The sequence below is a fragment of the Daphnia pulicaria genome, chromosome 2 (genome assembly GCF_021234035.1).
Source record: "Daphnia pulicaria isolate SC F1-1A chromosome 2, SC_F0-13Bv2, whole genome shotgun sequence".
Lineage (NCBI taxonomy): Eukaryota > Metazoa > Arthropoda > Branchiopoda > Diplostraca > Daphniidae > Daphnia > Daphnia pulicaria.
The window spans coordinates 6196335-6209921 of NC_060914.1; the positions used below are offsets into that span (position 1 = coordinate 6196335).

General features: G+C 41.3%; 2 protein-coding genes across 2 annotated transcripts; one reads left to right on the forward strand and one right to left on the reverse strand.

Annotated features, from left to right (window-relative positions):
• Positions 1 to 799: 799 nt before the first annotated feature.
• Positions 800 to 9046, forward strand: LOC124327561 (alpha-2-macroglobulin-like). Its single transcript, XM_046786521.1, has 28 exons — positions 800 to 937; positions 1220 to 1450; positions 1575 to 1816; positions 1925 to 2041; positions 2123 to 2298; positions 2379 to 2601; positions 2669 to 3052; positions 3121 to 3342; positions 3411 to 3710; positions 3791 to 4025; positions 4102 to 4211; positions 4274 to 4406; positions 4505 to 4564; positions 4626 to 4719; positions 4785 to 5219; positions 5338 to 5420; positions 5487 to 5602; positions 5681 to 5831; positions 5928 to 6166; positions 6236 to 6551; positions 6670 to 6842; positions 6915 to 7115; positions 7184 to 7221; positions 7295 to 7478; positions 7564 to 7774; positions 7887 to 8216; positions 8325 to 8549; positions 8618 to 9046. The coding sequence occupies exons 2-28, from the start codon at positions 1228 to 1230 to the stop codon at positions 8779 to 8781; spliced, it is 5385 nt and encodes a 1794-aa protein (XP_046642477.1). The 5' UTR covers positions 800 to 937; positions 1220 to 1227; the 3' UTR covers positions 8782 to 9046.
• A 246-nt stretch (positions 9047 to 9292) lies between these two features.
• Positions 9293 to 10662, reverse strand: LOC124325955. The gene is made up of 2 exons (XM_046784535.1): positions 10509 to 10662; positions 9293 to 10441 (listed from the first exon to the last, which is right to left on the reverse strand). Exon 2 carries the CDS (start codon positions 10389 to 10391, stop codon positions 9405 to 9407), a length of 987 nt encoding a protein of 328 aa, XP_046640491.1. The 5' UTR covers positions 10392 to 10441; positions 10509 to 10662; the 3' UTR covers positions 9293 to 9404.
• Between the last annotated feature and the right edge of the window lie 2925 nt (positions 10663 to 13587).

Genomic DNA, 13587 nt, shown 5'->3' on the forward strand with positions numbered 1-13587 from the left:
TTGGTTTAAAGTTTCCTTGAAATGTGTTGGCAGTGTTATCTAATGGAAGAGCAGCCTGAACGTTAGACTACACTGAGAAGAGTTGACGAATGGCAATCCGGTTTTAGCTAGCATTCTAAAGGTTCAACGGAGGAAAAAATTGGTTGGAATTTAACTTTTAATCGTTTCATTCATTATCTTTCATCCCGCATCCATTCTCTTACAGTGGGAACAACAAGATCATTGAGTGATTGTGGTGTCTGCCTGCAGTCGGTTAAGTATCACTGGTCGAAAGCGTTCCCAAACATTGTGCAGGCAATATTTTTATCCAGCAAGGGTTTAGTAGTATAATTATATAGTTTGCAGAGGCAAATATTGTAGATGAAGTTACGACATTCTGAAGAAATTGGAAAAACCCTTTAATTATTGGTAGTCTATTCGGCGAATAACGGATGACGTGGAGTCAAAAGTTGTTGACGTTCAGATCTAGCGGATCTAGTAAATGTTTTGTTTAGTTGCTGAATAGTTTGGGTTTCCACAATTTCGTTATCCTTCAATAGGGACGTGCGAATTATTTCACAACATAAATATTTTTAATGTAAACGGGTGATGAAGCATATGTGTTGATGTTGAGTTGCGACTCAGAAATGCGTTTTCTCATGTTTCTTGCGTTAGTGGAACTTGACCTGTGAACCCCAAAAATGTTCCACATCTGCAGTCAATCCCTCTCTTCTTGCGCTGCTTCAGCTTTCTTTATTTTTTCTTTTTCTTTTAAAAGATCCCCCTCCTAGAGCTGTTGGCTTTGTAGCATATACTCTGGCGTCTCAGTTTAAGAAATCAGTCGTGCCGCAAAACAGAAGCTCGTCACATCCTTAACAAATCACCAACCACAATACGTTTTCCTTTTGGCGTAGGCGCTGGAAAAGTGAACGCAATCATACGTTTCTATTCAATGAAGGTAGGGTCATCTTTTATTCATAGAATACGATTAAAAGACATTTGAATACTAACCACACAGTGTTAAGTGTTGTCAATTTCTTTCTACGCCATCCTTGGTTTCCATAAAGTGTGTAAGAAATCAAAACAGGAAGTACCTTGAAACTCGTGCCTATATTTTTCATTCAGAATGTCTCGGAAATATTTGTCATTCAACACTTGCACTCGATTCCTTTTTTAGTTATTCCACTATCATTTTTAATTGTTTCTTAAACTGAATTTGAAAAATATTTCGTTATTTTAGATTCAGTGATGACGAACATCACCAAATTATTAGTGTTCTTGCTGTGGAGGGCTGCCTTAACGATGGCGATGCAGGGATATCTACTCACTGGACCGAAAAGTCTCCTGTCTAACAGCGTCGAAACATTTTGTGTCTCTATTGAAGGCAGCCACACCACAGCTAATTGCACTCTGGATCTAATGGCCAGAGAAGGTGACGAAGTTTACGCTTCACACAATCATCGTATGAAAGGTATAGATTTCTAAAAATAATTGTTGTTCTTCTTAATTGAAATAATGACTTTATTCAATTCATTTCCTACTACATGCCTACTATCTTGCATTCATTTCAATATTTGTGTTATCGGATTCTTCAGGTCCGAAAGATTGCATCAAATTGTCGGTGCCTGTGACTGGCGAAACGAGTGGCCGCTTGCGTTGGCGAATGCGTTTCGAAAATTTGCCCGATTACACAGTGGACAGCATCAAGGAAGTGGCTATAAGGCAACTCGAGACCATCCACTTGATTCAAACTGATAAAGCTTGGTACACTCCAGGCCAGCTGGTCCGCTTCAGAATACTTAGTCTGAATCACATCCTGTATCCTCTACTAGACCTGGTTTGTCTCTTCATTTTTTCCCTTTTTTTTTCTTCTTTTAAATATTCCGCACGCCCCAATTTCCTTCATCGGCAACAATCACAAGGTCATCACCGTCATTTTATTCAGATTAAGCGCGTCTGGGTGGAGGATCCGACTGGGGCGACTATAGTCCAATGGACAAATTTGACCACCGTTCACGGTCTTCATCAGTTGGAACTCCAACTTTCTGTGGAGCCCGTTCAAGTAAATTGATTGGTTTGGAATTTGCAAATTTAACGAAGCGTTACCTCGTCATCTACCACACCCTTTTTTTTTCTCTTGCAGGGGGTGTGGAAGATTCAAATGGAACGAGAGTCACATGAAAGAGGCGTACGATATTTCGAAGTGCGCGAATACGTTCTGCCCAAATTTGAAGTTAACATCAATGCTCCACCGTTTATCTCCTACAACCAGGATGGGGATCGATCTGTTCAGAAAATTATCATCTCCGTCTGTGCAAAGTATAAGAATCTATTTCCGCACACAAAACAGCTACTTATACTGTCACATATAATAAATACGTTATTGTTCAATTAAACAGATATAGTTATGGCCAACCAGTCAGAGGCAACGTGAAAGCTAACTTTAAAGTTAAATCAGATTCTCGGTATGGTTTCCGCCGGAATTTCATGTCAACAGTTCCCGTCGTTGATTTTGACAGGAGTGGTGTTTTGAATGGGGACACTGGTTGCTTCAACTTTAAAGTGTCGGGTGATGAAATTGGCATCTCTTCTTACACCGGATCTATTCAAAAGACTTTCCAAGTAAGCTACCAGTTACATCATATTGATCATTATTATTTACCCAATTGTTTTCCCATTTTTCTGTCAGGTCCTGGCGATTGTGACTGAACAGGGTACAGGGATCGAAATGAACAGCACGTGGAGTACCGAAATCCAGCGTCAAACAATGTCGATTGACATTGCCACATGGAGCAGCAGCACTTTTAAAAGCGGTCTACCTTACTACGGGAAAATCAAAGTGACTACGGCTGATAATCAACCGGCAGTCGGCACCTCCGTTGAAATTTGCGCCAATCCCACGATCGCCAACAGTGACGTCAAAGAAGAGAATATCCATCGCAGGCCCAGCGTGAAGCGTCCAAGCGTCAGCAACACGCCAAAGTATTGCTCTCTTCGTGAGACAGATGCCAACGGATTTGTCAGTTTCGAATTGCTTCCTACTGAGCCGGAAATAACAGAGTACAATATCAAAGTAAAAGTTTAGATTTCTTTTTGTTGAATTCAGAGTGTCGGTGATGTGTAACTTTTTTGTGGTCGCAGGCAACGATACCAAACAGGAGGAAGCGCCGAGCTGTGGGTCCTCAGCTGGATGTCATCGCTGAAACTCAGTTCAATATCCGCAGTCTCTATTCACCCAGTAATAGCTCCATGGTCTTCGTTCCGCCTCCTAATTATCCGAAAGATGTCCCCTGTCTTTCGGTACTTCCGGTCAAGCTCTACTTCACCGCAGATAAGGATATCAACTTTAACGTTCACTACATTGTCAGTTTGAATAGTGAAACTAGATTTAGAAGCTTGTGGGTTGATTCTAGAAATGTCTGGTACTGCAGGTGATGGCCAGGGGTGACGTCATGCAAACGGGCGTGAAACAAGTCAAATTCCGCGAGGAAGACAACATCGATTTGAGTTTGGGTGAAACGCTGCTCAACAAGCGAAGTGATAATGGTGGGTCAGAATCCGAGTCTGACGTCGAATCTTCATTGAAACCCGTCGGCGACTTGGAATTTGAAATCGAAATCGTTCCCGAATTGGCCCCTAAAATGTCCTTGCTGGCCTATTATGTCCGGGATGACAGAGAAGTGGTCACTGCTCACATCGACATACCGATTGAAAACTGCTTCCCAAATCCAGTACGGAGCATTTCTTGGCCCAAAATATATTCACGAAGATAACTGATTTTAATTTTTTTTTTTTTTTATTTTTTTTAAAGGTGAAATTTTCTTGGTCGTCCAAGAAAAAGCAACCCGGTCAAAATGTGACGATTAATTTGAAAGCTAGCGCTGGTTCCATTTGCGGTTATTCTGTCGTCGATCGAAGTGTCACTTACGCAAGACCGGATCTACAGTTATCCGAATCAAACATTTACAGTTGGTTGCCCGGCCTGCACATTCCTGCTGGGAATTATCCCCAGCAAGTCACACCAGACTGGAAATACTGTGAAAAAAGTAAGACAAAATATTAAACTTATTCCTTAAAAAAAAAAAAAAAAATCCTTCATAATTTTATTGTTTTGTAAAACAGAAAATGAGCAGTCGGGTCGTACTTTTGATGATGATCTTCGTCGCCGGAAGCGATCATTTTTTATTGGACACTTTACCGCCCAATTCAAAGACGCCATGGAAGCTTTTGATGTAACTGAGACCAATACCAAATTTTTCAATTTCTTTTGTCTAAAAACCAATTGTTTTCACAGCATGCTGGAGTGCTGGTTATGTCTGATTTAAACATTGAAACTCGACCGTGCTCAGAGGAGTCGAGGATTTTCCCAATGTACCTCATGCGTCGTGGAGGATTACTAAAGAAAATGCAGGCTGAAGTACCTTCCGGTAAATTATCTTTATAACTCCAATAAGCGTCGAATCAGGCTACGTTTCCATGTGTTATGCTTGTATTAAATCAACTAACTTAACTGTGTTTCGAATAGAGAGAAACATCCAAGCAATCTATGCCGAATCCAGGACGTTTGTTCAAGCGACCGAAGATGGTTTGGTTGAAAGTTTCGTCTTCCTAAGTCATTCAATTAATTCACAACTTTTCAATTTTAGTTAATTCATACGACAACGTGGTCGATTTGAAATCAACCGTCAGTGCTCGTTCTTACTTTCCTGAAACCTGGCTCTGGGATTTGGTTCATCTCAAGTATGCTGAATAAATATATAACACCCATTAAAATCACTATTAATTGACGACGTTCAATTTGCCAGTTCTCAAGGAGAATACGGCAAAGCAGTCACCCTTCCTCATACGATTACCACATGGGTCGGTCGAGCCCTTTGCGTCTCCGAGTCTCAGGGTTTCGGCATGAGCTCATCCGCAAACATCGAAGCCTTCCAGCCTTTCTTCGTCGAACTGCATTTGCCTTACTCGGTGAAACGAACTGAGAAGCTGCAGCTCAAGATTTCCGTGTTCAATTACGCGCCTCATCCGTTGCCTATTCGATTGACGCTGGCCTACTCGGAGCAGTTCGAATTGATGAACGTCTCCGACTCTGTGCTGCTCTGCGTCCCGGCCAGAGACAGTGTTGTTCATCATTTCCTTATCCACGCCATCGAGATGGGCACGCACAACGTTTCCGCCTTCGCCACCATTGACGACAACTATCCAGGAGACTGTGGCCCGGAAATTCTGCCAAGTGCGAGGTACTCGTTGATATGTGTTCAAGATTTAAGAGATATCTTTGAACTGTTGGGTAGATTCCGTCAGTTATATTATTGCCATCTTCCTCGTTAATGAACGTAATGATTATTCCGCTTTCAGCGATAATGTGATTAAGGAACTGCTCGTTGTACCAGAAGGTTTCCCCGTTGAACGCGTTCATTCTCACATGGCTTGTCCTAAAGGTATCTAACTTTTCAAGCGGAGAATCAGCGTCGCATTGTTAACATGTAACTTTTTTTTAAAAACAGATTTTGACGAAGATAAAACAATTGTCTGGGATTTAGCTTTACCCGATGATCTAGTGGAAGGATCGGCAAGAGCCTGGGTGACTGCCGTTGGTGACCTCATGGGACCTGCATTACAGGTAAGCAAATATAATAATCTACAAAGGAGTACTAAATTTTAAAAATTTACTCAAATGACGATGGCTGCCATCTGATAGGGTTTGTCGGGTCTCGTTCGTCTTCCGATGGGTTGTGGCGAGCAAAACATGATCCTTTTCACTCCTAATATCTACGTCACTAAATATTTGGAGGCTACTAATCAACTGGAACCTTCATTTAAGACTAAAGCCGTTAACTTCATGAAAAGCGGTTTGAGACATCATGAAAAAAAAACAAAAAAAAAACATTTGACTGTTATATAAAGCAATTCAATCTTGTTTTGTTTTTTTATGTGACATGTATTAGGGTATCAACGTGAGCTCACGTACCGGCACGACGACGGTTCCTATTCGGCGTTCGGTAAATCGGACGAGAATGGTTCTCTGTGGCTGACGGCTTTTGTTGTCAAATCATTCGCCGCCTCACGCCGTTACATTCACATCGACGACAATGAACTTCAAACGTCCGTCCACTGGCTTCAATCTAAACAGCTGGAAAATGGATGTTTCCCCGTCATTGGCACTGTACTCCATCGAGATTTGAAGGTGCCTTTACTTTTTTCCCCTTATTCTAAAGTAGAAACGGACTTTTAAAAAATGTTGAAATTTCACCAGGGTGGATTGGCGGAAAACGAAGAGAATTTAGCGCCGCTGACAGCGTTCACATTAATTTCACTTTTGGAAATGTACACCGAAGATTCGGGCAAAAGTGCGGAACGGAAAAAAACGGCGTCACTTGTGAACAAGTTATTGAAAAATACGTTACCCTGTCTGGAACCCGACGAGACTGAAATGGACGATGTGTACACCAGAGCTTTGACTGCCTACGCTCTAGCATTGGCCGGCCAGTCTGACGCTTCACGACAGCACATTGATTGGCTAATGGCTCGCGCCCAAAGCAATCATTCATTACTTTGGTGGCAGAAACCCGGTGCGTTCAAACTTTGTTTTCATTGTGTCCGCTGATTGGTGGAATTACAGTATATACGTACGTAGTTACTGCCATAACTGTGAGCTAATGAAACTATATTTTTTGACCACCGGACCAGAAAGTGGACCGGCTCTGAATGTTGAGATGACGTCGTACGTGTTATTAAGCTTGGTCAAACTTGGCAGTAACCAAGATTTACTGAAGGCCCGTTCCATTGTTCGCTGGCTCTCCAAGCAGCGCAATAGCGAAGGAGGATTTGTTTCGACTCAGGACACTGTCGTCGCCCTTCAGGTTGGCTGCTGACACATTTGTGTGACGACAAATCAACTTGCAAGCTGAAACTTGAATGATTCGACATTTCAGGCTATTGCAGCATACGCTTCGCTTATCGGCACCCAGACAGTCGATATGGAAATACTCGTCACAGCGGGAGAGTTTGAGAATTATGCTCGAATTCGTGAACACGACCGTCTAGTGCAGCGCCGGATCGATCTCCCGTCTCCTTTGGCCACCGAGGTCCATATTGCCACTGTTGGCGACGGAACTGGCTGTGCTGTCCTCCAGGTTTTTCGTCATCACATTATTATTTAGTTTGAGACTTTTGGCAACTTCAATATTTGACTTGACCGTAGGCTACTCTTCGCTACAACGTCCGCACACCACCTCCATCGTATGTTTTACAACTGCCGGGATTGTTTCATTTATTTGATTGAATTTGTTTCTGTTTTCTTTCTTTTTTTCAGAGCCGCATTTCATTTAAATGTCAGTAACGTGCCTGTGCAAAGCGATGCTGGCCAAAAAAACAAATGTCAACAGCAGGTAGTGGTTTGCAGCCGATATCTCGGATCCAAACATGAAGAATCCAACATGGCGCTAATCGAAATCGGATTCGTTTCCGGCTTTGAAGTTGACAAGGCATCACTGAATGTACGAAATTTCAGAAGACTAGGAATATTTGGTTCTGTTAAAAAATATTTATTGAAAATCCAAATTTTGTTCACAAATTTATTAGAAAAAAACACTTCCTGGAGTGAAACGTCACGAAATCAAGGGCGACACGGTGGTCCTTTATTTCGACCAGATTTCTGCTCATAGTGATGTATGCGTTTCTGTAGTCGCTCAACATGTATTTAAGGTGAACGACGCCAAGGACGCCAACGTCAAAATCTATGACTATTATCAACCTGAGCACAGCAAAACTGTCGCTTATAATCTACCCAGCAGTAAGAGCAATTCATTCAAAATTTAATAAAAATAAAATACATTCATGGAATACGACTGATCTCTTTGCCGGGAAAAAAAATTCAATAAATAATTATTTATTTTTGTCGCCAGGCTGTTTTTCGTCCAACGAAAACCCGCAGCAGCCAACTTCATTGGCGGATGCTAGTTCCATGACACTTCTCTCTCCTATGCTCCAACCAGCCCCGACATCATCAGCGTTGTTATCTGATGTCGTCATAGTCGAACCCATACAAGAAGTTGCCAGTAAGAAATCACCGGGTTCACCGCAAGAACTTATTCAAGTAACGCGCTCTGCTCAAACAAACGCAGTGGCGAATGGCAGAAACCGCACAGTTCGAAGGAATAACTTTGAGAGTGATAATTTTGATTTAAGCTTTGCTGATAGAGAGGAAGGCCCTATTCCAGCCTTCGTGCTCCCGGGTAATTGGAACATTTTTTCCGAACGATATTTTGCCATTAGCAATTTTGAATTTAAAATTTTTGAATTTTGCCCGAATTTTTTTATTACATGTTTTAATTTTCCTCAAGGTCACATTCGAGGTTGCCCGCGCTGCGTAACAGATACACCGAAGGATCTTAAAATGTTATATTGCCAATCGAAATCAGTTTACCTGGCTGAAACTCGGCCAGCGCGCGGTCATCGACTACGACTAGTAAACAATGTTTCGTTGCAACACGCTCGATTTGTTAAAATGAATTCATCGGTCGATATGCTTCTCGAGCCCAACTGCCAATGCAGCTTTTTCCAGCAAGGTATTTGATTCAAATGAATTGTGTGTTGAATAAAATAATCGAGTGAAACTATTTCAATATTTATTTAGGCACCAGCAATCGAACTGTATTGGTCCTTGGTCTCCCCTCGTCATCGCTTCCTTCTCCTCCTGCTAAATTGGTTGTTGGACCAGAACTTTTGATTATCGACTCGAACCCCAAGCAAATCAATATTAAATCAATGCGCAACAAATGCGACCAAACGTTACCTTGATAGCTGGACAAAAAGATTGACTAATTTCGCACTGATTTTTATTTTTTTGCATTATAATACATTTCGTAACCGTTTTAACTATTAGTTAGCTTACCTCGTTCACGTCCTTCAAAACTGTTTGTAGTTTTATTCACCTATAATTCAGCCGTTGATTTTATGTACTGTATGTGTATTCAACTTCTTCGCCCCAGTCCAGCATACATGACGGTAATCCTCCAGCTGTACGATTGTTGTCTTCAATAAATTAGAAGTTTAGAACGTAGAATTATTTTTATTTTGAAATTTTATTCGAATGAGAAGTTTATTATTAGTTAAAATTTAATTTACAATTATCTTGTATATCGTCAAGATTAAACATAACACAAAACCATTTTTCTATGGCAGTTTTCTTTAAGTCTCTTTAGTCGTTCAAAAGTGATTTATTACTCTTAATAAACAGAGCTTAAAAAAGAAAAGAAATACTGTGCGGGGGTCTCAAACGGTAAACGTAAATAATTTCTAGTAAACGTCGTTAGTTTTAGTAATTTATTTCATAGAAATTGCTTAGCGCCAAAAGATAGTGACATCAATGAGACCAGCATTTGAAAAAAAAAACATGTTCTTCTCTTCTTTCACAAGATAAATCAGGTGTATACTTTCATACTATCGACTACATAACGACGGCACAGTGGGCAGCTCGAATCTGTTTCTCGTATGATTGACACGCAGGTCTGGCATAAGCAAAAATGACGACACGGGAGTAGAATGACACACTTCAAATGATCATGACAAACAATACACAATTTGTCTTCTCGTTCCTGTTCCAATTGGCGGAGTAGGTGAATATTGGAGGAGTTGTCCTGTTCTACTTTTCCACTTCGTTGCAACATATTTGGTCTTCTAAACTTCGGCATATGCAACCAAGATTTTTCCGATATTAAAGTTGTCATCTTTCGCCAATAAAACACAATGGACTTCAAAAAGTAAAAGAAAACCAAAGAAATGAGCAAGGCAAGCAACACTCCAAACATAGATGAGGGTGGAATATCAATCAGCTCATAGTGTACACTTTTAAAACAGGTAAGAATGCCATTTGCTATCTGACACGTATAGTGCCACACTAGTTGAAAAGTCCAAGTGATGGCTGAAGAAATTCCACAAAAGACAGAGAACAAAAGAACAGGTCCTAGCTGTACTAAAAACAGTGTGCCATCGCCAATAAGTATCAATAAGGCTTTAGCATTGAGGAGGGCATTGATCAGGAAGTTAAACACACTATCAAACACAGCATAAATCAAGAGGTGGATCTGAGTCATACATCTCTGAAAGGAATTCAAGCAACTTAAAAATACATGGATAACGAAATCTCCAGTATCGCTTACAAACTTGAGCAAGGCTTCATACACATCATTTACATCCCAAAGAAATAAGACAAAGTCATTTTTCGCTGCTGTAAGGCCATCAGCAAAATTGAGCATACAATAGAGAAGGTTGTCGATGATGAAAGTTATGGATTGCAGCAACAATTTTCCAACCCACGCAATGAATTGGAAAATATTTCGCGTTACTGTTCCCGTGCATTCTATGTAGCTTGCAATCTCGTGTGTGATACTAGTTAAAAAATTTGACATTCTGCAGCAATCTCAAAATGGAATTCTTCCAATTGTCTCAAAATGAAATCCTAACAAATTGATATTTTCATAGTTAGACTATTATTAAACGTAATAGTGAAATGTATTTGATTTTACGTGGTTGTGATGATCAAGCTTGGGCATTTTCCATTTTCAAACGCTGGATTACCGTTTTCATGCGGTTTGTTTACAACGTTTCAGCGCCTCTAGCGGCGAGTGAAGTAACATTCAAAGAATATTATAATCGATTTTTGGAATTATTTGGGTTTTAACAAATTTGAAATGGTAAACAAGATTTAGCTTTTTTTTAAGCTTTTTGGATTACAGAGATCCGATAGGCTGCATAGGCAATATGGCGTAACGCACAGGCCTAGCGCAAGTAATATATGTCGGCTAAACAACCTACACTTTACAAACTTTAGTTTTATGGTTATGCGCTGCTGTCGTCATCGCGTGCGTCAAGTCGAAGCTGACAAGCGAAAAAAAGTTTTCTTTAATTTAAAATTGCATAGAATCAACTTTAAATGCATTCTTTCTTTCAGAGAATGCTGTGTAGGATTTGTTATAGCTCTTTGCTTATTGGTTGGTAACCGTGCCGTACTCAACTACTCAATCCTTTTAAGCTTCGCATAATTATATCCCTCGCCTCACGCGAAAGGAGGAGGCAAAATGCCGGTAATGACTTTATGAATATCAAGTTTTCATCGAAATAGAGCTGCTGAATCATTTTTCTTTTAATTTCCGGAACCGTTTTTATTTTTGGAGGGAAATAAGGTGTAAGGATTTTTTGCACCAGAATAATTAATAGGCTAGTACATGAATAATTTTGTTCATCACTCATTGTAGAGTTTTAACCCCGGAGGTAATTTAACATTTGATAGCATTGGCGCGGAACACGAATAGAACTAGAATTCCGAGTGTATATATCAATCGAGGTTTAATGTGATCGGCTTTCTTATAATAATGCAATATACTGGGTAGTATATATATCCCGATATATCCGCTTGAGGAACTATGTCTTACGGTGTAGCCGGCCAGGAAAAATCGGTCAATCGCGACGAGTGAAGGCGTGAAATGACTTGACGCTATATGACAGAATTGGGCAACATATATAGTATATAGTATACATATATATACTTAATATACGGTAGTATAGCGAAAGGGAAAACTTCCAAGCAATAGAGCTTTGCTGCTCTATAGTAATCCTACTGTAAAAAGCAATTCATTTTCCATTAGATGGGCATTAGTTAAATCAAGGCGCCAACCGTTTTTACCCTGAAAGAATAAAGGAGTTGTTGGTAATAAAATCACCTCATTTCAAAAAGGCTAGAGCGTAAAAATATCGCCGTTAATTATGAAGAATGTGCTGGGTGTTTAGGGGCGCGTGCGCGGGAAAAAAGGCCGTGTACTGATTGGGTAGATGCGGGAAAGAGATGTATTGATTTTAGTGCATTGCCAACTGTTTTGCTCTGTCGCTTCCACATCCGCACGCGGCCAAGGTTTGAAACACATCCACACACATACATCCACACAGAGAGAGAGAGGAGCAATAGAAGGCGTGAGAGATTCAGCCAATGTGCCCATGGGCCTCCCGGTGGATCGGTTTTCACGGCTTGACTATTAGGTGTTGGCACTCGGGATCGAACATCGGGGGTACGAATTCGCTTAGAAAGAGCAGATCAACACACCGTTTTGAATTATTCATTAGCTGGCTGCTGCTGGGCTCTCGCTTTCATCCTTCTTATCGTCGGAGGGCTGGATCAATGTTGAGAACGTGGGAAATAAAGGAATAGCGCCGAATATAAGAAAAAGAAATGAATAACGTTCGGAGAAAGAGATGGAGAGGAAAAAGAAGAAGAAGAAGGGAGCAAGCGAGTGGTCCATGACACTCTTGCCATTCCGTCCGGCAAGGAGTCACGGTCCAGGATGTCGTATATATATACCGTATATATAGGCGGCCTGGTCAAAACAAAACCATCATCCATCCGGAATATACTTGTCTCGGCTTCTCCCGCATTTTGACGTGCCATATGAAATGGCCGGCCAAAGATGACGTGTAATGTGTCATCTATGCATGTCGGTTTTATCTTTTCTTTTCTTTTTGGCTTGTCGCCGCATAATAATAAAACTCCCAAATAAACTTCAATTCCAATGGCCACCAGCTCTCAAAGACACTAGGGTAAATTGGTAATAACGCAGCAGAGGTATTCACCTCGGTAGCTCGGTAGGCATTTGCCAATTGAATTTCAGTACACACAGCAGGAAACAGCTGAGCGAATTCACGTAGCGACGAATTCGATTGACTTGGTGGACGGAGGTTTCGTTTGATCTACTGCGGCAAAGTCATTGGAGGTCCACCGAAGGGAATAGGTAGGTAGGTGGTATTACACATAACGCCTACATTATGTATCTAGGCGACGTTGAGAAATATCTTTCTCTCTCTATTTTCTTATTCCAAGTGACGACAGGCAAGGCGAATGCAGGATGAAGCGAGTAAATCAAGAGTAATAGCGCTGGCAAAATGTAGTAGATTATTTTGATAAAAATCTTGACAACACAAGACGGGCGATGGGGAGGGGGGGGGGGGGAGAAAGGCAGGCGGGAAGATCAATACTTTTGCTTGTTACCTCATTTGAGCTGATATATCGTGAAAGCACCAAAGCTCCTCTGTGCTGCTGCTCGGTGCTGCTGGTGAAGGAAACAACAAAAGCTGAAAAATAGACACACACAGACAGACAGTCGCATGGGTGCTAAACCACGCAAGATGATGAGCGTTTTGTTATCATCTGTAAAGTGTCCTCGTGGAGACGAAAGAAGTGGGATATCATCCGAGAGAGATGATATAACTACTTCAAATAGCACAATGGATCCCATTAACGCCGTCGCCGCCCGGTGGAAAAGAAAATCAGAAGAAGATGTTTTCCACGTACCACATGCAAATGGATGCCTTTTGCGAGAGTGCGGCGAAGAAGAAGATGGGCACGGGTATAGGTCGTCAGCGGGTGGAGACTGACGACAAATTTTACTCGCGTCTTGCTTGGTAGAATTGAGATTTTCTGTCATATAAATCAGCGCGAGACGGCCCGAGTGTCGATGAACATGTCCGTCTGTCAAGTAAATGTAGTCCACCCCCCACCCGTACCGTAATAGACCGGAGAGAACCCCTTCTTCTTCTTCCCCCCCCATTCAAAAGGTT

Excerpts from the sequence above, each read along its gene's own strand:
- LOC124327561 (XM_046786521.1), top strand. The coding sequence starts at position 1,228 with ATGACGAACATCACCAAATTATTAGTGTTCTTGCTGTGGAGGGCTGCC. Across the intron at positions 4,026-4,101 it reads CTGGAAATACTGTGAAAAAA|AAAATGAGCAGTCGGGTCGT; the intron begins GTAAGACAAAAT and ends TTTGTAAAACAG. Across the intron at positions 7,222-7,294 it reads GTCCGCACACCACCTCCATC|AGCCGCATTTCATTTAAATG; the intron begins GTATGTTTTACA and ends TCTTTTTTTCAG.
- LOC124325955 (XM_046784535.1), bottom strand. The coding sequence starts at position 10,391 with ATGTCAAATTTTTTAACTAGTATCACACACGAGATTGCAAGCTACATA.